The 22,369-nt window shown below is 39.7% G+C and overlaps 1 protein-coding gene across 4 annotated transcripts in view; it reads left to right on the top strand.

The window, feature by feature from the left end:
- The window catches only part of CASK (calcium/calmodulin dependent serine protein kinase), a 354,818-nt gene that overhangs the window by 273,149 nt on the left and 59,300 nt on the right, over nucleotides 1-22,369 (top strand). For all 4 annotated transcript variants that reach the window (XM_028113495.2, XM_028113492.2, XM_028113493.2 and 1 more), the window contains exons 12-13: nucleotides 16,072-16,149; nucleotides 18,501-18,581. In XM_028113495.2, the coding sequence (XP_027969296.1) occupies nucleotides 16,072-16,149; nucleotides 18,501-18,581 (159 nt within the window). The remainder of the gene's footprint in view (nucleotides 1-16,071; nucleotides 16,150-18,500; nucleotides 18,582-22,369) is intronic.

Raw genomic sequence — 22,369 nt, forward strand, 5'->3', positions numbered from 1 at the left:
CAGAACCTCCCACCCCCTGAAATGACTGGACCATAAGCTGTCCCCAGGCAGTGCTGGGTTCTGAAGATCCAAACTGACCCATCCTTCAGTGAAAAGCTTAATCATCATGAATGACCTAAGCCGTCATTGGAATGTGCTCTTGTAATCTAGAGCCCATGAATATGGTTCATTAAGCTCTTGTCTCAGAACTAACAGAGTACATTTCAATAATATAATCAATGAAGTATTCAAGTAGCTGCCATATAGAGAAATCTAATGATTAAAACAATTTTTTAATATTTTAAGTGCTTACGTAAAAAGGAACGTGGTATGACCAATTCTGGAGAAAAAGCTTTTAAACTTGGACCATTCGTGTCTCGTCCTTCTAATGTTCCATAGCCCATGCTTGGCTTGGAATTGTTCTGTTTTACAGAATCAACACTGGTTCCTTTTTGAAGAATTCCAGGTAGTGACACCTAGTGGCATAGTTTTGTGGACCATGGAGATTGATTGTCACTTAATCCCACCCAGCCGTTTTGTGAACTATCTTTATTATATTTAAATAATTCCTGTTATTTCAACAACACTCTAAACAGCTAAGTTGGAGGTCATCATTTTTAAGCTGACAAAAAGAAACAGGATTAAGTTCCTACAGGAGACTAAAGATCATCTAGTACTTAATTTTTTCTAGTCATGCCTTCAAAATAATAAGCTGAAAAATGCAAAGAAATATTATTAGAATTTGAAGGAAACCAAACATCTGTTGTGTTGAGAGAATTTACATTAAAACAAAAGGAGAAATACTGTGGTTGCACTGAGAGGGGAAATGCTTTCTGATCTGAATTCTAGTGAAACATGTCTAGCTCAATCTGTAGTGAGAAATTAGAAAGAAAAAAAGGAAACATCCAGAAATTTCTAAGTGTTTGCTCCCCAACCAGTTCTACCTGGCACACACATGTTACTCCTCATTTTGTGGGGAGAAATAAAGAGGCTTGATGAGGAACCATGTTTGGTCCAGCTTGGTCCATATGTCTGTTTTCACAAATAACAAGCACTGGTGCAGAGATGGTCTGTGCATAAAATACACAGATCAGTTTTACTAGTAAAATGCAGTTTGGCATGTGTATGAGTTTGCTGAGGCTGCCACAACAAAGGGTCACAAACTGGGTGGCTTAAAATAACAGAATCTATTCTCTCTCAGTTTGGGAGGCCAGAAGTCCTAAATCAATCTGTCAGCAGGGCCATGCTCCCTCCAAAGGCCCCAGGGAAGATTCCTTCCATGGTTCTTCCAGCTCCTCATAGTTGCCTGCAATCCCTGGGATTCCTTGGCTTATAGATGCATCCCTCCAGTCTCAGACCCGGACTTCACATGGCATTTTTCTCTGGATGGGTGTGACTCTGTGTCTTTACACAGCCTTCTTATAAAGACACACCAGTCATTGAATTTAGGGCCTGCCCTAATCCAATATGACACCATCTTAATTACATCTTCAAAGACCCTATTTCCAAATAAGGTCAGATTCTGAGGCTCCAGGCAGAAATGAATTCTGAGGGAAGAGTATTCAGCCCACTAACACGTGGAAAACTGGTTTTGCCCTGAATTGATTCTTCTAGCGTGAGTGTAAGTTACACAAATTTAATATAAAAATAATGAAACGGTACCCGGTCGCTCGTTAAGCGAGCTTTGTTGGGAATTAGTGTTAAGGTGTACTTAGGTCTTTTAATGATATTTTGAGTTAGTTTTGGGTTGCAACTTGTATGTGATACATTGGATTGTCAGATGACAGATGCATTTTTAGAATGAAAAATCAAGAGGCTTTTTCAGTTAAAAAGCATTTTGCAAATGTTATTCGGTGGTGATTCTCGATCTTCTCAATATCTTGTGGAAATTTTCCTGTTGCAGAATAAATGTTTACTTTGTAAGTCAACAATGTTATAAAACATTGTTAAATGACACATTTCTCTCTCTCTCTCTGCCAAACTTTGACAACTAGTTTTAAACATTCACCCACCATCTGTCATACCTCTGAACAGATGTTAGCATTCATTATAGACTGCTGTTTCCATGGTAAATGTGAATCCCCACCTAATTAAGATTATTTTTGAGGGAAGTCCTAAAATTATGTTTAATTTGTGATTAGATTAATAGAGCAGAAACTCACTGCAGTACAACTTAATACTTTTTATATTGATTTATATGTAGATTTTTATTATAGATTAACTGATATTTTAAAATACTGCATTAGAAATAAATCAGTGTCTGGAATCCTCCATATTTTGTATTACCGACATCTTTATTACAGTTTTTTACTGTTTAGGGAGAGTTAGAGAGTTGTTTTGTTTTTTTTTTTTATCCAGCACTGGAAAACTACAACTCTTGATTTACTATTTTGCTTTTTTGAGATGATATTAAATTAGTAGTCCTATTTGGGAACACAGCATATTTTTAGAACTCAGAAGTTTCCTAAAGGGGGAAAAACTGGAACTTCTGCCATGATTTGATGTTTTCCAGCAGTTTGGGGTTTGAGAAGTAAGTTGATACACTGTTAAGTTTGGATGTTTAAATAGATTACCAGTCAGGAAATGCCGAAGCTAAGTTTCCCATGAATTTGCAGTCCAGTCTTTGTCTAGAATGTTAAGGCCTCAGGACCTTCAGAAGCTGAACTACTGGGACCTTCTCAGGGTCCCTTCTAGCCTTAAGCATGAGCTTCAGCAGATATGAAAAGCCAGCTGGGTAGTGGGCCAGTGGTGTAACCTTTGTGCTACTTCCCTCCTGGGCCTGGAGACTGAAGTGCGCTGCTGCTCGCTGTGGTTTAAGGGGTCTCTCATTTCACTGTTTCTAACTGGATGGGCAGAAACTCCCATATCTCTTTGTATAATCATACCCAAGTATTAGTGTCAGTAGAAAATTACCACAAGACAACAAATTCCTAGGGTAAAGAGAGCTAGAAATAGCATATATCCTGAATATTTTCAAAGTAGTTTTTCTTCATTCTTAATGAAGATATCAACAATCTGAGCAGGGGGGAAAAAAGCTACTAAGTATATGGTCATTCATTAAGCAGCAATAGAAAACAAATACAACCAGAAACAAAGCAAGGATTGTCTACTCTTACCATTTCTATTCAGTATTGTACTGGAGGTTCTGGCCAGTGCAGTAAAGCAAGAAAAAGAAATTCAAGGGCGCCTGGGTGGCTCAGTCGTTAAGCGTCTGCCTTGGGCTCAGGTCATGATCCCGGGGTCCTGGGATCGAGCCCCACATCGGGCTCCCTGCTCCGCGGGAAGCCTGCTTCTCCCTCTCCCACTCCCCCTGCTTGTGTTCCTTCTCTCACTGAGTCTCTCTCTGTCAAATAAATAAAATCTTTAAAAAAAAAAAAAAAAGAAAAAGAAATTCAAGGTTACACAGATAACAAAGGAAGAAGTAAAACCATCTTCTCTCAGAGATATATTCTTGTATGTAGAAAATCCTAAGGAATCTACCAAAAAATCTATTAGAACTAAGAGGCAAGTTTAGCAAGACTACAGGATATAAGATCAATATACAAAAATTAACTGTATTTCTACATACAAAGCAGTAAATCATATGAACATAAAATTAAAGAAATACAATACCATTGAAAAGAATAAAATATTTAGTGAATTGAACAAAAGTATAGGACTCATCACTGAAAACTACAGATGTTGCTGAAAGAAAGTAAAGAAGGTCACAGTAAAAGGAGAAAGAGAGATTGTTGGATTGAAAGACTCAGTATTGTTATGGTGACAATTTTCCCCATATCGACCTATAGATTCAAGACGGTCTTTAGCAACATCTCAGAATTTTTTTTTTTTTGTAGAAGTTGACAAGCTGATCCTAAAATTTATATGGAAATGCAAAAACAATTTTGAAAAAAGAAGATCAAAGTTGGGGGACTGATTTCAAAGCTTTCTACAAAGCTACCATAATGCAAATAGCACGGTATTGGTGTAAAGATAGACATATAGATCAGTGAAGCAGAATACAGTTCAGAAATAAACCTTTCCATTCATGACTCAGTTGATTTTCAGCAAAGGCGCCCAGGCAATTCAGTGGAAAAAGGATAGTGGTGGTGTTTTTTTTAAAACATGGTGCTAGAGCAATTGGATATCCATATGCAAAGAAATTAATTTAGACTCTTACCTCACACCCCACACAAAAAATTTCCACAAGATGGATCATAGATTCATTTTAAGCTTAAAATAATAAAAATTTGTAAAGAAAATATAGGAGTAAATCTTCTTTACCTTGGGTTAGGCAAAAAGTTCTTAGATTCAACACAAGGGAACTCTTGGGGATGAAGGAACTGTTCTAAAACTGGATTGAGATGATGGTTGTACAACTGTGTAAATTTACTCAGCATCTTCAAACTATACAGTTACAGTGGGCAAATTGTATAGTTTATACATGATGCCCCAATAAAGCTTTCAAAAGTGAAAAAATGAGAAGGAATTCCCTTTTACCTTAAAAAAAGTCTATTTTACCCTTTTTGTATTATCTTAAGGTCAAGCACTGTTGGAAGTTCCTTCTGTGTGCTATAGGTTATAGTGTACCCTGGATCCTATAATGTCCTTTGTAATCCATCACTCTGACTACAACAGCACTTTTCAGTCTCCTGGAGTTGTCCCTGTGTCCTGACACCAATCCAGCAAAGCCAAACTGCCTGCCCTCAGCAGTGCCCAAAGCCCACTGTGAAAGGGGTCATCCTAGCAGATTTCACAGGGTCATCACACTGACTTCCTCCTCTCAACGTTTCACATTATGGCTAAGAATTTACCACTTACTGACTTAAAAATGCTAAATGTGTTTTTCTGTCCCAGGAACTGTTTTTATTAACCAGTACATTGTTGTGCCTCATGAAAGAAGTCCAAATTAACTTTTTTTATTTAAAAACATTATGGGGGTGCCTGGGCGGCTCAGTTGTTAAGCGTCTGCCTTAGGCTCAGGTCATGATCCCAGGGTCCTGCGATCAAGCCCCACATCAGGCTCCCTGATCAGCAGGAAGCCTGCTTCTCCCTCTTGTACTCCCCCTGCTTGTGTTCCCTCTCTCGCTGTCTCTCTCTCTCTGTCAAATAAATAAAAATTAAAAAAAATAAAAAAATAAAACATGAATTACATAATTTTATATATTTTTCAATAAGGGGTTGTACCTTCTCAGAGCAACATGTTTTTTGGGGTTTTTTTTTTTAAGATTTTATGTATCCATTTGACAGAGACACAGCAAGAGGGGGAACACAAGCAGGGGGAGTGGGAGAGGGAGAAGCAGGCTTCCCACAGAGCAGGGATCCCGATGTGGCGCTCAATCCCAGGACCCTGGGATCATGACCTGAGCCGAAGGCCGATGCCTGACGACTGAGCCACCCAGGTGCCCCTCAGAGCAACATGTTTTAACTGTTCATTTCTTTTACATGCAAATCCATATTCGTCATTTCCCAAAGTTCACAGCTTTTTAACAGATGTGACCTAATATCAATTTGTCTTTTTCTGTGGTAAAATATACCTAATATAAACATACCATTGTAACCATTTTTAGCATACAATTCAATGACGTTAAGTACATTCACTGTTGTGCAACCATCACCACCATTCATCTCCAGAACTACTTCCAGCTTCCACCACTGAAACCCCCATACCTGTGAAACAGCAACCCACCAGTTCCTTCTCTCCCCAGCCCCTGGTGGCCACCAATTCTACTTTCGGTCTCCATGAATATGACTAGCGTAGATACCTCATGTAAGTGGAATCCTACCATATTTGTTTTTCCGGGACTGACTGGCTTATTTCATCTAATGTAGTATCCTCCGTGTTCATGCTGTAGCACGTATCACAATCTTCTTTTAAAGGCTTCCTTTTAAAGGCTGGAAACTGTTCCATTGTGGGTATACACCACATTTTGTTTATTCAGTCATCCACTATCAGTGCTTTATGATAGACAATTCTATAACAGGAAAAACCAAATTCTCAAAACTAAAGCTGTCCGGTAGTAGGGAATCCAGCCTTCATTCCATCCCCCAGGCAGTTGCTCTATGTGGGCTCCATGTTAGCTCCTGGGTTCTACATCTTTGTGAAAGGAATGTGTGATTTTCACTGAAAGTATGATTAACTACAGGAGTCTCTCTGGTTCCCTTATTTGTTCAGACGAATTACTTCTTAAAAGAGGGACTGGAATTTACTCTGAAATACCAAGAGTAATGAATCAGCTTGTCCCTGGTCCCTTTGTTGGCCACTGAGTACCCCTCTCTTATTATGGCACCACAGTCAACTTTACCAGAAGGCAGAGGAATGTTCAAAAAGCCATCAGAGTGCAACAAGCACTGATTCTTCTTCATGCCCGTTCTCAAGGAAGGGAGGAGTTTTCCCCCAGAAAGGAATGTGATATGCTCACTTGAAGAATATTTGATGGGGTTGGCTTGCAGCATTCATAATCCAAGAACATAGCTGCTTTCTTCTCTTTGTGGCCTAACATTGTCTCGTTAAAACCTCTTCTGCCAAACTGTTTTGTTCTCTTTTAACTTGCCACAATAGAAATTCATTTTTCCTACAGCTACTGGTATAAATGCTTGGTGTTTACCCGTGCAAAGTGAAAGTCCTATCATAAGTTAAACATTATGGTATTACCTCAGGGATTTCATAGTATATGACACACCTGATGTAAATGTTTTCTTTTAACACAGCAAATTAATAATAAGATATTCATTTAGTTAAATATCATTTAACTATTGTAGATGCTTCAGAACAGCACGTTAAGAAATGAGGCTTCTGGGGCACCTGGGTGGCTCAGTCGGTTAAGCGTCTGCCTTCGGCTCAGGTCATGATCCCAGGGTCCTGGGATCGAGCCCCACATCGGGCTCCCTGCTCAGCAGGGAATCTGCTTCTCCCTCTGCCCTCCCCCCTGTTCATACTCTGGCTCTCTTACTCTCTCTCAGATAAATAAATTAAAATCTTTTAAAAGTAAAAAAAAAAAAGGCTTCAACACTTTAATGTTAGTGTTTTAATGGAAGAAAAGAAATTCATATCCTAGTGAAATTTCTCAGGTGGGCAGATGGTTGTATCTGGTATTAGAAAGTTCCTATTTCAGAAGGCTTGAGTAAAAGCAAAACAAAGCCACTTAGATCATCTAACTAGTGGTTTTTCCTTATGGTTTCTTTTCCTTGCTTGAGAATAGGCATTATGATTTGTTTCTTACCGGGCTTAATTTTAGAGTTAATTGCCAACTGAAAAAGGCCAACAGAACAGTCATGTTAGGTCATCTAAGGCCACTGCTTGAGTTTTGCAGGAAGAGCTGCCTACTGCCCAGAATCTGCCACAGTGGCGTATATTGTTAGGCCACCAAAGGGATGTCCTTTTTAATTTTTAGACTGAACTAGGAGGTCAAGCAAGTCTTAATTTCTTGGTTTCAAAAATAAATCCCCATAAGTGCGATGTTCTAATGGTCTTGAAACAAGCAGCTCTGTACACAGACAACTAAAACCTAAACCAAACGAGGGCCTCCTTTGAGGTACTTTAACTGTCAAAATCCACAGGATTTTGCGTCCCTCTCAGGAACTCTTGAACTGGCCCAGATGAACTGATTGTTCAGTTTCCTTTTTGCTGTCAGATAAAACTTCCATGATTGATTTAGTTACAGTAGCATATTACTAAGCCAGCCCCTTCTTAAGACTTCAGGTAAGGACATATACCCCATCATGATTTTTCTAAAGCTTAATTTAAGCTAGCATTTCACTACTATACCATTAAGCTAACGTTTTCCTGGGACATCTAACTCAAGGGCTCCCAGGACCATTCTTATTGGGCATGAAATCAGATACCCATTTCTAACTTTACCCAAAATAACCTGGGCCATAGTAGTGGTAGGCAGGCCTGAACCTTTCTCCAGGGCAAATCTAAATTCCAGGGAGGGACTCTTGCTACTCTATTACAGTCACTAGATTTGTGGATCTGACTTTTTTTTTTTAAGACGAGAAGTTTACTTTAAAATTTAGCTATTTATACGTCTTCTGACTTTTCAGAGGGAAAGTTAGCACAAAGTACAAATTGTGAAGGATAGTGTGCAAATGAAATGAAAGTGTATTCTTCAAACGAATGGAGTGTATTATCTCCACGCAGATGGAGACTCATCTGTGTGACTAATCTTTGAGTGCTTCCTTCAACTATTTTTTAAAAATTAAGTTGATTTTTAGAAGTTTTACAGAATATTAATTTTTAGGAAAAACCATTTTTAGTGCAGAGAGGAAAGGTATTTTTTTTTTAATCCCATAAAAGAAAAATGCCCTGGGTGACTTTAATCTCTTTTTGTAAATCATAATATCTTGATGCATCATCATTCTTAGATTTGTGAGCAGGACAGGTTACAGAAGTTCTTTGCGGAGTTTCATTGTAGCTTCTTAAATTTTTGAAAATCCCATTTTAAATTTTGTAGTGTGTTTCTTTCACACTTATATTTCCCATCACCCAGTCTCTAGACCACTGTTAAATATACTGCTCTCCTCCTAGTTTGGAGTGTCATGTTAATGATGCCAAAGATCTTTGAAAGGGCATTTTCCTATTTCTAACCTAAAGAGAGCAAGTTAATGTATAAATGTGAGCAGGAAAAGTAGATTTTTAGATCTCGGAAGATTTTCTTCAATCTCTGACTTCATAAAATCAGCTCCAGTGCAGTAGTTGAATATCAGTTCCTTACATTTTTGTAGTAAATCACCTTTCCCTCACAATTTGCCAGATTTCAAATGTATTTTTAAAAAATACTGTTGGATATCAATGGCTGACCCCAGGTTCACTGAAAAGAGGTGACGTTGAAACTTGTTTCTAATCACTGAGCTTCTTCAAACAACTCAGAAACTGTAAAGAAAGTTCTAAATAAGATACCCTGTTTCCAGAGCAAGTCATTTCAATTCCCATTATTGTTACACAGTGTAAACTCGTGAACACTGTTATTATCTGTTGTACTAGGATCGCAGACACATTTCATTACATATTTTGCAGCCAAATATTTGACTCTTGAAAACTTGAATTCCTCTCCAGAAGGGAGCTTCTTCAGTCTCTCTGAAGTAAGTGGTAAGAGGGTGGTTGCTAATGAACTTCAACAGAGTTCCCTGCTGAACTTAACGGAGTTCCCTGCAACTCTACAAACCCATTCATTATTTGGCCGATGTCTGCAGTCTAATTGCAAAAGTTACCATCTTATCTCAACCAATATACATTCTGGTCCTGAGATTTGGTTTTCTCTGTGCTAAAGTTAATGGGACATATAACCCAGTGGTAGTAACTTTATGGTTCTCTGCCAACCATTCCATTTTAAATGTCGATCTTGCTAAATGCTGCGTATAAACTGGGAGCAAAACAAAGCCTTCTGTTTGAGGACTAGAAACCAGAAGAGCATGAGATATGGAGGATGGTTTAAAAAAAGGGGGGGGGGACTTGATTTAGTGTGTTGAATGTGAATAAAAAGTAACATCTTAACTGATTTCATCTTTATGTTTGGAAGTACAATCTCAGGAGAGTTGAATTTACTATTACCACCAACTTTAGTCTGCTCTGTTTAAAATAGCCTATCTCAGATACAGAATTGTGGCCTCCTAACAGAACTGTGCTTCTATTTCTTAAGACAGAAAGATTAAGCTTGTCCATATAGCTGTGTGTGGTCATATCTGACCCAGTGCCGGAGACTAGCAGAGAGTGGCCTGAGACAGTATCAGACAGTCTTCCCTTTGCAGCTGCTCACGTTTCCTCATTTTGCCGTGTGTGTGTGTGTGTGTGTGTGTGTGTGTGTGTGTGTGTTTGTGTTTTAATAAAAAGTGCTGAAGTTGGGGAACTTGATGAACCTTAACTTCATCAGAGAGAGAGAACAGATTTGTTCTTGTTTTCTCTCTAGGGATAATTTTTTTTTTCTTAAGATTTTATTTGCTTGAGAGAGCGCGGGAGTGAGCTCGGGGAGGGGCAGAGGGAGAGGGAGAAGCAGACTCCCCGCTGAGCAGCGATTCCCCAGGCCCCTCTCTAGGGATAATTTATTAACACTCTTCCCTCCCTCTGCCTCATCTTCTACACCTCAGCTTTACAAATACACTCGATATCTTCAAACTGAGGGTTACCAGAGGGGAGGTGGGCAGGGGAATGGGTTAAATGTGTGATGGGATTGAGGCAGCCACTCGTGCTGAGCTCTGGGTGATGTATGGAAGTGTTGGATGACTATATGGTACATCTGCAGCCAATATAACACTGTATGTTAACTGGAAGTAAAAACTTAAGAGGCACCTGGGTGGCTCAGTTGGTTAAGCATCGGAGTCCTGATTTCAGCTCAGGTCATGATCTCAGGGTCATGAGATTGAGCCCCACGTCAGGCTCCACAATAGATGTGGAGGCTGCCTAAGATTCTCTATCTCCCTCTCCACTTCCTCCCCTACCCCCACTCCACTCACGCTCACTCACTGTCTCTAAAAAAAAAAAAAAAAAAAAAAAACTTGAAAAAAAGAGTTCAAAAACAAATACACTTGATATCTTCAAATTGCAGGAAAGCAAATAGCAGAAGGAAATATATTTTGCCGTTTCAATCCACCATGAACTTAAGCTTCTTGAGCAGGGGTTGGCAAACTACAGTGCTCAGGCCAAATCCAGCCAGCCACCTATTTTTGTAAATAAAGTTTTATTGGAACACAGTCACGTCCATTCACTTATGGATTGTTAATGGCTGCCTTTGCATAAACAACAAGGCTGAGTGGCTGACAGAGTCCTACTGCCACACAGCCTGAGGTATTTACCATCTGGCCAGGAAATGAATAGAATTCTAGCATTCTTTAACAGGGCAAGGCTTGCAGTTGATTGGCTAATATCTTTCAAATCGTATTTAGTATATTTTTTTCCTACAACCTGTAAGTAGCATTCCATACAGTTCTTTCCCCAAATATTTGCTGAAGGTGTCTCCCTGGCAGAAGACTTTGCGTATTCCTGAATTCTGATATAAGCCAGGGAAATCTGGTATGAGAGAAAGGGTGGTGCATCAGGAGTTCACGGTCCAGTCCCTGCTGCTCTAACCACAGAACCCTGAGCGTGACACTTCACCTCACTGGACCTCAGCTTTCTCCTTAAAATGGTGGAGCTGAAGAAGCAAATTACCTTAAAAAAAAAGTGGAGGAGCTGAACCATGTTGGTCCTCTTCTACCTTGAAAATTTGATGAAGTAAGTCAGCCTTGAACACACTCCAAAAAAGAACTATTGTCAAAATAGATTTCTTAATTTTGAGGGAAAGTTTTTAACTATGCAAGAAGGACCAAAGATAAATGGTATCTGGTTCCTAAAGAAACAAGCTAAGAAAGTATTCCCAGTCTGTTTATTTTTATGTCACTCTGAAATTTTTTTTAAAAAAATCTATTTCCAGTTCCTCTGCACCAGCTCAAATACGCCTTTATTTTTTCAAGAAACATGTATTAAACATCTCCTGGATACTCAGCCCCATGTGAGGTGCTGTTACTGAATGTCAAAGAACTCGAGAGTCTGGTCATGGAAAAGAGAAAGCAGCCCTTAAACAGCATGTTCAGAACCCTGTCTCTCAGGCAGCCAGGGCCCTCTTGGCTGTCGATGCGTTTGATGTGGCAGTCCTCAGATGTTGATTTTGTCCTGGGTTCTGCATCATCATTGGACTCTGGAGCTGGCCTCAGCAGCACCCTCTCCACTCCTGCACCCAGGTGTTATCCCACAGTTACTTACTTCTGGGTCCCTTTGCTCCGTGCAGGCAGCCCTCTTGGACAGGGCTCCATCCAGATGGCTGCAGCCAGATCACACTCTGAGGTAGCTCCTTGACTCATGGGAAACACACATACACTACAAGGGTGGGTTGCCCTACCACTGGCCTCACCCTGCTGGCAAGGGCTGCCCCAGGTAGCCTCCGGCCAGGAAAGAAGCAAGCATCAGTATGTTTCACTTAGGACCACAAACATCACCTGTCAAGCTGCCCCAAGGACTCTCTCTCACAAAGGGCTCCTACCCGGTGCACCGAGATGGGCCTCATAAGTCACTGCGCCTGGGCAAGCATCCCTCCAGGGAGTGAGATAACAAGCCCTCGTTACTGGCACCTCCAGTTTCTGTGCGTGGTTCTCTTGGAGCACCCACCACCCTTCACTGGGCATGAAGAAAAAGGCAGCTCCCTCTGCCCCCCGCCCCCAGGAGGAAGGAAGGGGACATCAAATACTTGCTCTCTTCATCCTGTGATTCCTACAGACACCAGGCTTCTGCCTCTGTAGGCAGAATAGAGCATGACGGTGAGTACGGAAGGACCATTTTGGCTGCCTTTCAGCAAGCCCTGGAGGGATGGTCTCGCAGCACTCTCGCAGGCTTGGTGTTACTTCCTATTGGCCTTAGCTCTGGGCTCCAGCTGAAGGTCCAAGACAACAGGGGAAATCCCAAATCACATCATTCTAGATAGTCTTTATACATGCTGCAGCCTTCATTTGTTCTCAAAACCCAGCCACATCTCACTCCAAAGCCACCTAGACTTGAACTTTGAATCCATAAGAATGAGAAGTTGAAAAGCTACATATTTCTGACTACTGTTTTAAAACACTAATGTTACATTGCATTAAAGCATTCCTCCATGGAGGACTTTCTCTTTACCTGCTTTGCCCCATTTCTCAAATGGTTTGTATTTATTGTGGGTATCACTAAAATATTGTGAGTCCCGAAGGCAAAAAACCCAGTCCCAGAAATTGAAGAGGGAGATGAAGGTTGGCATGTCATGCATGCACATCCAGATCGTCTCCAACTTGGGGGCTCACTCAACTGAGATCCCTTCCAGTTGATAGCACTGGGGGCAAAACAACTCTGAGGTTCTCAACGGGGTCCAGCTGGCATAGGTTTCTGGGCCTTTGGCTGTATGTCTTTGGAATTTGGGAATTCTTTGAGGACAAGAACTGTCCTCTTTTTCATTTCCGTAACCCCAGTAAATAGAACTGCACTGCCCAGTACATAGTAGGAGCTCAGTTGGTGGATGGATGGATGAGTCAACAAGGGCTCACTTCTGCTGGTGACAAAGTGAGCCCCTCCCCTCTCTGCCCCTTCCTGCCGTGGTTCTTACTTGCCCTTCTGCTTCATGAGCAAGCGGTTGAGATTCACCATCTATCCTTAGCTATCCATTGTGTCCAGTGCCTGCCTGGACTGCTCCAGTCCTGGGCTCTTCTAGGAGCTGGAGGGGCAGAGTCCAGTGCCCCCACCTCAGACAGGAGAGCCCTTCTTTTAATTCCTTCTACTGCTTCTGCCTTGATGGGAAGCACCCAACCTCTCCCTCATCCCACCACTAGTCCCACTGCACTTTGGGCAAATATGTGATGAACTATATCAGGCCAGACCAAAGAAGCAGAGGAAAATTTGGTCTGAGCACTTTTTGGGGAGCAGGGCCCTAAAAATGTTGACCCTCCAGGCATCTGTATGCCACCTGTGAAGTGGCTGTAAGGCTAGAACAGTGGGTCTCGCTTTACTACTCTGTGCCTCAGTTTCCTCATCCGTAAAGTGGGAATAATAAGGGTATCAACCTGATAGGGTTGTCTGAGGTTAAACAAGGGACTGTAAAGCATTTTCACTAATAACTAGCATCTAGTAAGTGTTCAATAACAGTAGCAATTCTTACTGTTGGTACAACTACTCTTACTCTCAGAAGTTAGTACTTGTGCATAAGATTTCCAAATACCTAAGGAGTTTATTAGAATACAGATTTCTGGACCCCCTTTGCAAATTCTGATTCAGTAGGTCTGGAGTGGGGCCCAGGACTCTCGATGTTTAACAGCTCCAGCTGGTGCTGCTGCAGGTCCTCAAGAAAACACACTGACATAAGACCTAGGGAATTTTTCAACTTCTGGTTTCTTGCTTTTGGTGGGTTGGTTTTTTTCTTCTATTTTATATTGCATATGTACAGTATTTCATTTATCTCTGTAGGCTAGTCTGGGAACCTAACACTATAGATAACATTATTTCTATGGGAAAATCTATTCGCTAGTTCCAAACTTCAAAATGTACAGTCCTTAGAGGTAGAAGCCATTCAGAGGATGAAGACTGCCCATGTGCATTCTACAGAGATTTGGGTGAACTTTTGTGAGCCAGCCACATATCACTAGTTCCCTAAATGTTAACACAGTTGATCTCTGAACACCACGGAGGTTAGGGGGGCCCACCCCTGCGTAATCAGAAATCCACATATAACTTTGGCTCCCCCCAAAACTTAACTACTAATATCCTAGTGTTGACCAAAAGCCTTAGCAATAACATATAACAGTCGATTAACACATATTTTGTATATGTATTATATACTGAATTCTTACCATTAAGTAAGCTAGAGAAAAGAAAATGGTATTAAGAAAATCATAAGAGGGACACCTGGCTGGCTCAGTCAGTAGAGCATGTGACTCTTGATCTTGAGTTTGAGCCCCACATTGGGCATAGAGTTTACTTTGTAAAGTAAATAAGGAAAAAGACCCCTTCTCATTTTCTAGAGGAGAGGGAACATGGGGGGAATAGAAAACTTGTCTAGAGACTCCTTGCGCTTAACAAGCTGGCAAATGGATATATAACTTTCTATAAAATTGTAATACCTGCTACTGATCTACAGATGAGGGTACAGGGAGATGGGTACTCAGTGCTGATGATATTGTAATTGGGGCAACCTTTAAAAAAAAATAATAAGGAAGATGGGTTCCTGGGTGGCTCAGTTGGTTAAGCGTCTGCCTTCAGCTCGGGTCGTGATCTTAGGGACCTGGGATTGAGCCCTGCATCCGGCTCTCTGCTCAGCAGGGAGTCTGCTTCTCCCTCTATGATCTCTCTCTTTCTCTCTCAAATAAAATCTTTTTAAAAATGACAAGAAAGAGAAAATACATTTAGAGTACTGTACTGTGTTTATTGGGGGAAAAAAACCCGCAGTAAGTAGACCCAGGCAGTTCAGACCCATGCTGTTCAAGGGTCAACTGTATAATATTTTAAACAGCATTTTACTAGCCTATGTACACTGTGCATTTAACCTCTGATTTAGTAGTACTTTCTGAAAGCCCTCGTTTAAAAATGGTCACTGTTCTATCTTCACAATGTTCTCATTGGGCATCTTTGTCATTATGTATTTATCATAAGGCATTTTTATGTATTTATCATAAGACTTTATCTTGCATCAGTATAAATAAATCTAACTGTAACCTGAAGGATGTTTACAGTCAGTATTTGACCTGTACACCAGCATTGTGGCACATGGGAGGAGGGAAAAAAGAACTAAACAAAAACCAATAAAAAAAAAACCCCACCTATTTTAGAGAAGTTAGGAAATAGACATGGCAGACTAGCCAGAATCCATTTTAACTTTTCACTTTTCAAAGCAGACTGTCAAATGAGCCATTTCGTTTGAGGTAGAAATTAATATTTTAATTGCATTTCTACCCTACAGAGACTTTTCCTTAAAGAATTAAATTAATTGTCTTCAGAAAGTCAAATTTTGGATCAGTTAGATTTGTGGCATTTTTGCAATCTATTTAGATTCTTTTCAGTGTCTTCTCATGCTCTGTGAATTTGCAAATTCAAAAGGAAAAAGTTCATGTCCTTGATTTCCTGCTGAAGGATGCCAGCACTGATACTGTTAATAAACAGCCCTAGTAAAACAAGCATAAACCTTTTGTGAGAACATTCCTTCCTAGAAGGAGTTGGGTTTGCCCTTTCCCAAGATTTAGATTTCGGTGAAAATTCTTTGAGATGTGTCTTGGCCAGAAAGCATTCTTTCATTTTGCTCTGTATCCATGTTAGTGACTGTTGCTTCTACCAGAGGCAACAAAATATTGCAATTCTGAAATAGTGATCGATTTTAAATGAGAAAGGAAATTGCCACATTGACAGAACCTTGGACCATCTATTTGAAGATGATTTTCTAAAACGATACGCGTAAGACTCCTTGCAACAAGTTTCACTGAATGAGTAAGAGATTATTAATGGGAGGAGACCACTGAAATCATCAGCCAGCGTTTGTCAGAGGAAGATATTGTTTAGTGAAATAATAAATATGCAGCTCTGAACATTTAGCAAAGAATTATGAGTGTTGATCGGATTGTCTTCTTTGCTTTTAGCTATATGACAAAATTAACACAAAGTCTTCACCACAAATCAGGAATCCTCCGAGTGATGCAGTACAGAGAGCCAAAGAGGTAAGTGATATATTTTGTAAATGTATCTGGGAGTCACAGTTGGACCATTACAGTCAGATTTAGTATTTCTAAGTTTATCACTGAACATTTTACATACAGGAAAGAAAGAAAAGCCTCAGGGACAACAATGCCTCGATTTCTAGTTCTGATTCTGCTATGTAAACTTGAACATGTTAATATATCAGTTGTACTTCTCTCTTTTTTTTTTTAAATAAGTTATTTTACTGCACTTGGTTGGAAATAGGCTATGAAAATTTGAGTTGCTTTTTTTAAGGTGGTAGTGTTTGGAAGTTAATTAAATATCTATAGCAATTAAGTATACTGAGTTTAGAGAAAAGTTGTTTTTATAAATTGTCGGCTAGTGTACATGGCTGTACCTGTTACCAACTTTCTTTTTAATGGTTTTTTTGTTTTGTTTTGTTTTTTTTAAAGTAATCTCAACACCTAACATGGGGCTTGAACTCACAAGCCCGAGATCAAGAATCGCAGGCTCTGCTGACTGAGCCAGCCAGGCATCCCAACTTTTTTATTATAGAGATATGATATTGCAAAAAGTTTGGATAAGTAAAAATCCATCCATAATCCCAGCACCCTAACAGTAATTTTCATTTCTGCGTATACACTTCCAATCACTGCCATTTGCATATAAATTTTATTTTCTATTTTTTTGCATATAAATTTCATGTAGCTGCAATCAAAATGTATCTTTTCTTACTTGATGTTATGTAATCATTTTTCCAATGTTTATACTTGGTCTTCATAAATATAAATTCTAATGAGGGGATAAATCTTTGTTATTACTAAATCATAATGAATTAGCAACTCCATTGTTAGACATGTAGTTTTTTTTCTTTCACTTTTGATGTTATAAAAGTCTTATGCAAATTAATATTTCCCTTTAAAAACAGTTTTTATACAGTGAGACTACTAAGTAAAAAGAGTATGAAAGACAGAATCCCTTCCCTACCAGATTTTAAACACCACGCCTGCACTAGAGAGCATCGCATGTTCACTGAGAAACAAAGACCAAGGGTGCTGCTGGACCTGCCCATGCGGTCAAGGGCACCAGCCAGGAGAGGTTCTCTCTGACTTACTTAGGGGATCACACCTCACTGTTTAAAATCACTGTGAGAGTAGCAGAGGACCAGAGAGAACACAGAGTTTCATCCTTCCATTTCACTGGTAGAGGCACTCAAAGCATAAAATACACGGAGGAGAATTTGCTTAACTTCATTACACAGTATGAATTAACAGCATAACCAGCACTTGTTAAGGGTTCCTTTAGATAAGAAAGAAACCCTGTAGTGTTTGTTTGGTCTTTTTCCTTCTTCCCTGAGGGGGTGATTGAGTAGCACTTAGGTATGCCTGGGAAATCTAAGCCTTAGAGGTCATCTAAATGACCTCTTAATGCTCCTTCTTGCCCCAGTGTTAAGATTCTCCAAGATAAGGCGAGAGATTCCTCTGGGTGGATGACTTGTGTGCCCCTGACACCCAGTCCTGCTGAAGCAATCTTTGATTGGCTCAACTTTAGGAACTGAGTGCAATGTGTTTAACTACTCTGTGAGTCCAACCATCTACGGTTAGAACTACAGCTGTATGTTTACTCTGGGGGGCCGGGGTGGGGGGCGAACAGCAGAGGCTTTCCTCTGGGTCTCCTGTCACATAGTCAAATTTTAAATGGAGAAACTCCATCCTGATAACGGGTAACTTTTAGAGTGGAAAGAGAAGTTTTCAGTGGTTTTTGGTTTTAACTGTTCTCTTGGATTCCCTGGCAGCTGATGCTAGGAACTATTCGCAGAAGCATGATGTCCTCTATGTGAGGAGATGTGTGTGGAGAGTAACACTGACTCTGCCAGGCTGCAGGAAAATTACTGAATTGTTTCTTTTCTTTAAATGGTTCTTTATGTGAGCCCCTGTCATTTTAATCTTTCTAAAAGGAATCGACCGTTTTGTTAATATAAAAAAAGCTATTAACTTTCATTACAGATTCATTTTGAGAGTGAGTTTGGAAAAGATTTGTAGAGATATTTTCCCATTAAGTTAATTAAGTTGCTTACACCTGTAGTAAATATGTATTGTGGACTTGTCATTTTGTTTTGTGTTTTTCAATAACTTTTCGGGTTATAGTTGGGTAATATAGTCAGAGAAATTATAGCAATTTGTTTTATTTTTTTTATTGCCATCAATAAAGTCCCTTTATATTGGTAACCTTTAATAAAGTGATGAATTTTTTCCAAAGTAATTGTTTTGCCTGCTGTAAAAAAATCTCATAATTTTTAATTTAAAAGAATTCTCTATTTTCTGAAGCTGGCATCCTGTTTATCCTATTACACATCTTGCTTATTTTTTAGGTATTGGAAGAAATTTCATGTTACCCTGAGAATAATGATGCAAAGGAACTAAAGCGTATTTTAACACAACCTCATTTCATGGTAAGTACCAATTAAACTTCTATAGAACTAAAATCTCACTTTCAAAAGAAGTTTTTAATAATCCTCGTAAAATGTGGTGGTCTTCATCAGATACGTTGTTACTCATACAATATCAGACTGTTAAGATTACAGTACCACTCTGAAACAAGTAATACATTATATGTTAGAAAGAAGATAGTAGGAAGGAAAAATGAAGGGGGGAAATCGGAGGGGGAGACGAACCATGAGAGACGATGGACTCTGAAAAACCAACTGAGGGTTCTAGAGGGGAGGGGGGTGGGGGGATGGGTTAGCCCGGTGATGGGTATTCAAGAGGGCACGTTCTGCGTGGAGCACTGGGTGTTATACGCAAACAACGAATCATGGAACACTACATCAAAAACTAATGATGTAATGTATGGTGACTAAGATAACGTAATAAAATAAAATTTAAAAAAAAAAAGATTACAGTACCAGGTAATACCAAATACATCAAGATCCTTTTTGTTTACTTTGTGTCATAGTCGTAAAGATGCTATTCCTAAGGTCGCTCTTCAAGGACTGTGTGGTCATCACACAAGGGATGTGCTTCCTGCTAGGATAGTTCTTAAGTCACTGGAACTGTGTATGGTACTTAAACCACAGAGAACTCAAACTGGAGACAGTTTTCACTAAAAAAGAATTCTCTGAACCTTGGTGATTTATGGGAAGAATCCCATCTCTTGACGATGCAGACCTCTTATACTCTCTTCATGCATTTCTATTGTATGGAAAATGGGGACAGCACCTGTAGTTAGCGAGTTTTAACACTAAATGGTTAAACAGAACTCAAAATAGATGAGATACCTTTCTGTGAAAGAAGGTCCAGGATTGTCTACTTAACTGCAATTCAAAAGCATGATTACAAGTGGAAATTCATGTTAAATATAACATTTTTTATTATGTTCAGTTAGCCACTGTGTAGTACATCAGTTTTTGAATATAACATTTTTAAAACATTAGCTACATGGGGGGCCTGGGTGGTTCAGTCAGTTAAGCATCTGACTCTTGATTTCGGCTCAGGTCATGATCTCATGGGTCATGAGATGGAGCCCCGTGTCAGGCTCCATGCTCAATAGGGAATCTTCTCAAGATTCTCTCCCTCTCCCTCTCCCTCTCCCTCTCCCTCTCCCTCTCCCTCTCCCTCTCCCTCTCCCTCTCCCTCTCCCTCTTCCTCTCCCTCTCCCTCTGCCCCTCCACCCATTCGTGCTCGCTCGCTCGCTCTCAAATAAATAAAATCTTTAAAAAAAGGGTAGCGTGGGTGGCTCAGTTGTTAAGCATCTGCCTTCAGCTCAGGTCATGATCCCAGGGTCCTGGGATCGAGCCCCGCATCCGGCTCCCTGCTCAGCGGGAAGTCTGCTTCTCTCTCTTCCACTCCCCCTGCTTGTGTTGCCTCTCTCACTGTGTCTCTCTCTGTCAAATAGATACATAAAATCTTTTTAAAAAATCAAAAAAAAAAAAAAAAAACCTAGGAGAGGTTGGCAGAGGCCAGACCAAGTTGGGTCTTCCAGGCTGTGGTAAGGGGTCTGGATTTTCTCCTGATGGTGGTAGGGCAACACTGAGTGACTGCAAGCAGGAAAATATGATCACATTTGTGCTTGAAAGAGAATGGATTCTGGTAGGGATAAGAATTCGAAGAGGGAGGCCAATTCGGAGGCTGTTGTGAAAGGTGGTAGAGGCTTGGAAAAGGACGGAGCTGGTGGGAAATGGGCAGGCTGCAATTCAGCACTGGAGATGGTTGGACACGACAGGACTTGCTGATGGCTGGGATGTGAGGGAGTGTGGCTAACCCCATTTTACAGTTCAGAGAAGAAACTGCCCTAGGAAGGTAATGAGGCTTGCTAGAGGCCACTCACCTAGTAAGTGGCCTCACTGAGGTTCAAAACCCAGATCTTGCGGGCTCCAATCCCCATGCTCTTAAAAGTTGGTTGACCTATAGTGAGGGTCCATTTTCCTATAAACTTAACTCGAGCTCACTGGTCATTCCCAAATAAGTATATGTTTAAATAATATCCCATGTGGAAAATATACTTCTGAGCTATATATACCATGTCAAATAAGCTTTTAAGTGCTGGAGCTTTTATCTTATAAGCATTTTAAAGTCATGGTTTCAAATTCTTGGTATTTTTAAAGAAATATTAATAGCTTAAAGGGAAATATTATAATGCTTATATTTTTATTATACTGAGGTTTGGGAGTTATTCTTAGCATAATTATCATTTCACACTTAATATCTGGCTTTTTCTTTGCTTTCTGAACATTAAAACATGAGGGTTTAACATTGAATTACCTGACACTTAAAAATATAGATACTTGTGAATATTTACAGTAATTAAAGAATAAAAAGGAATAGATTTAAATTATTTTTTGAAGTCTGTATTCTATCTTTAGAGGTCATGATAAAAAATATTATCACACTAATCCTTTTTTCAATTATTCCATTTGAAAGACTTTTTTTACAAAAGAATAAATAGATCCTTTGCTTATTGCAGTTGTAATAAATAGGATCTAGGAGTGCCTGGCTGGCTCAGTCTGTAAAGCATGCAGCTCTTGATCTCGGGGTCATGAGTCCAGGCCCCACACTGGGCATAGTGCCTACTTAATTTAAAAAAATAAAATGAAAGAAAGGACCTAGAACAGAAGATTGTGAAAGCAAATTTGTATCCTACTTTCTCAAAAAACAAGACGGTTAAAATCACCTTGGGTTATCATGGTATTTTTATTATGTAGTGGTCCATTGTATGATTTATAATTACGAAGCCAGAGAAGCCACTTTTCAAGCGTAAAATTCATATTTTTCCTATTCATTTTAAAATAGATACTTTTTCACTGTAGTCTGAAGTTGTTGTCCACGTCCTCACTAGAGTACAAAAAGTGAAAGTATTTCTTTCCTATTACATGATTCTTATGTAATTAAACCTAATAGCTATTTCAGCTTAGTAACAATTGCTCAGTTATACCTCATAACATATTTGAAGAAAAATATTCAAACTTAGATTTTCCTATTTTTTATTCTGCATATTTTTTTTAGATATTTATTTATTTTAGAGAGAATGCACATGCACGTGCTAGCAGAGGGGAGGGACAGAGGAAGAAGGAGAGAGAGAACGAATCCTCAAGCAGATTCCCCACTGAGCTGAGCATGGAGCCGTTGAGGGGCTCCATCTCATGACCCTGAGGTCATGACCTGAGCTGAAATCAAGAGTTGTACACTTAACCAACTGAGTCACCCAGGGACCACTTGTATATTCTTTTTCACTGGCTTCTGTAAACAATCTATAAGTAGCCCCTTTTTTTCCTGTTTGCATATACATTCGAACTTTAGGGGTAAGTTTTATTTTGGGATAACAGTGGCAAAGCATGGTTAGCATCAAGTATGACATTATTCAGTGACATAATTTGAGTGTTTTTCTGTTAAAGTTCTATGTGGTATTATTTTGTGATTGTTGGGACTTATCCTTCCTTATAAAGAATACACTAAATACAAGTGTTTGCTTATATAATTTAAAAGGGTGACTAGAAATCATTTGCAAAAAACAGCAGAAACACTTTCTCCAACCCATTCTCCAGCCCATTCTCCTGATGAAAGCTTGGTTCTCCACTTGCCAGGCTCTATAGCCTCCAGTCATACAAAGCCTGCTTTTGGAAAATTCCCTGATTATGGAAGCTACATCTATAGTTGGTATGATGAACCTAATAGTAGCTGATGAAGTTTTTCAGTTTGTCTATTATTGATTTTTGCTTTCTGCCCTAAATATCAATCTCTTAAG

This window comes from Eumetopias jubatus, unplaced genomic scaffold (assembly GCF_037043125.1).
Source record: "Eumetopias jubatus isolate StellerSeaLion01/CBP00866 unplaced genomic scaffold, mEumJub1_p1.0 scaffold_11, whole genome shotgun sequence".
Classification (NCBI taxonomy): domain Eukaryota; kingdom Metazoa; phylum Chordata; class Mammalia; order Carnivora; family Otariidae; genus Eumetopias; species Eumetopias jubatus.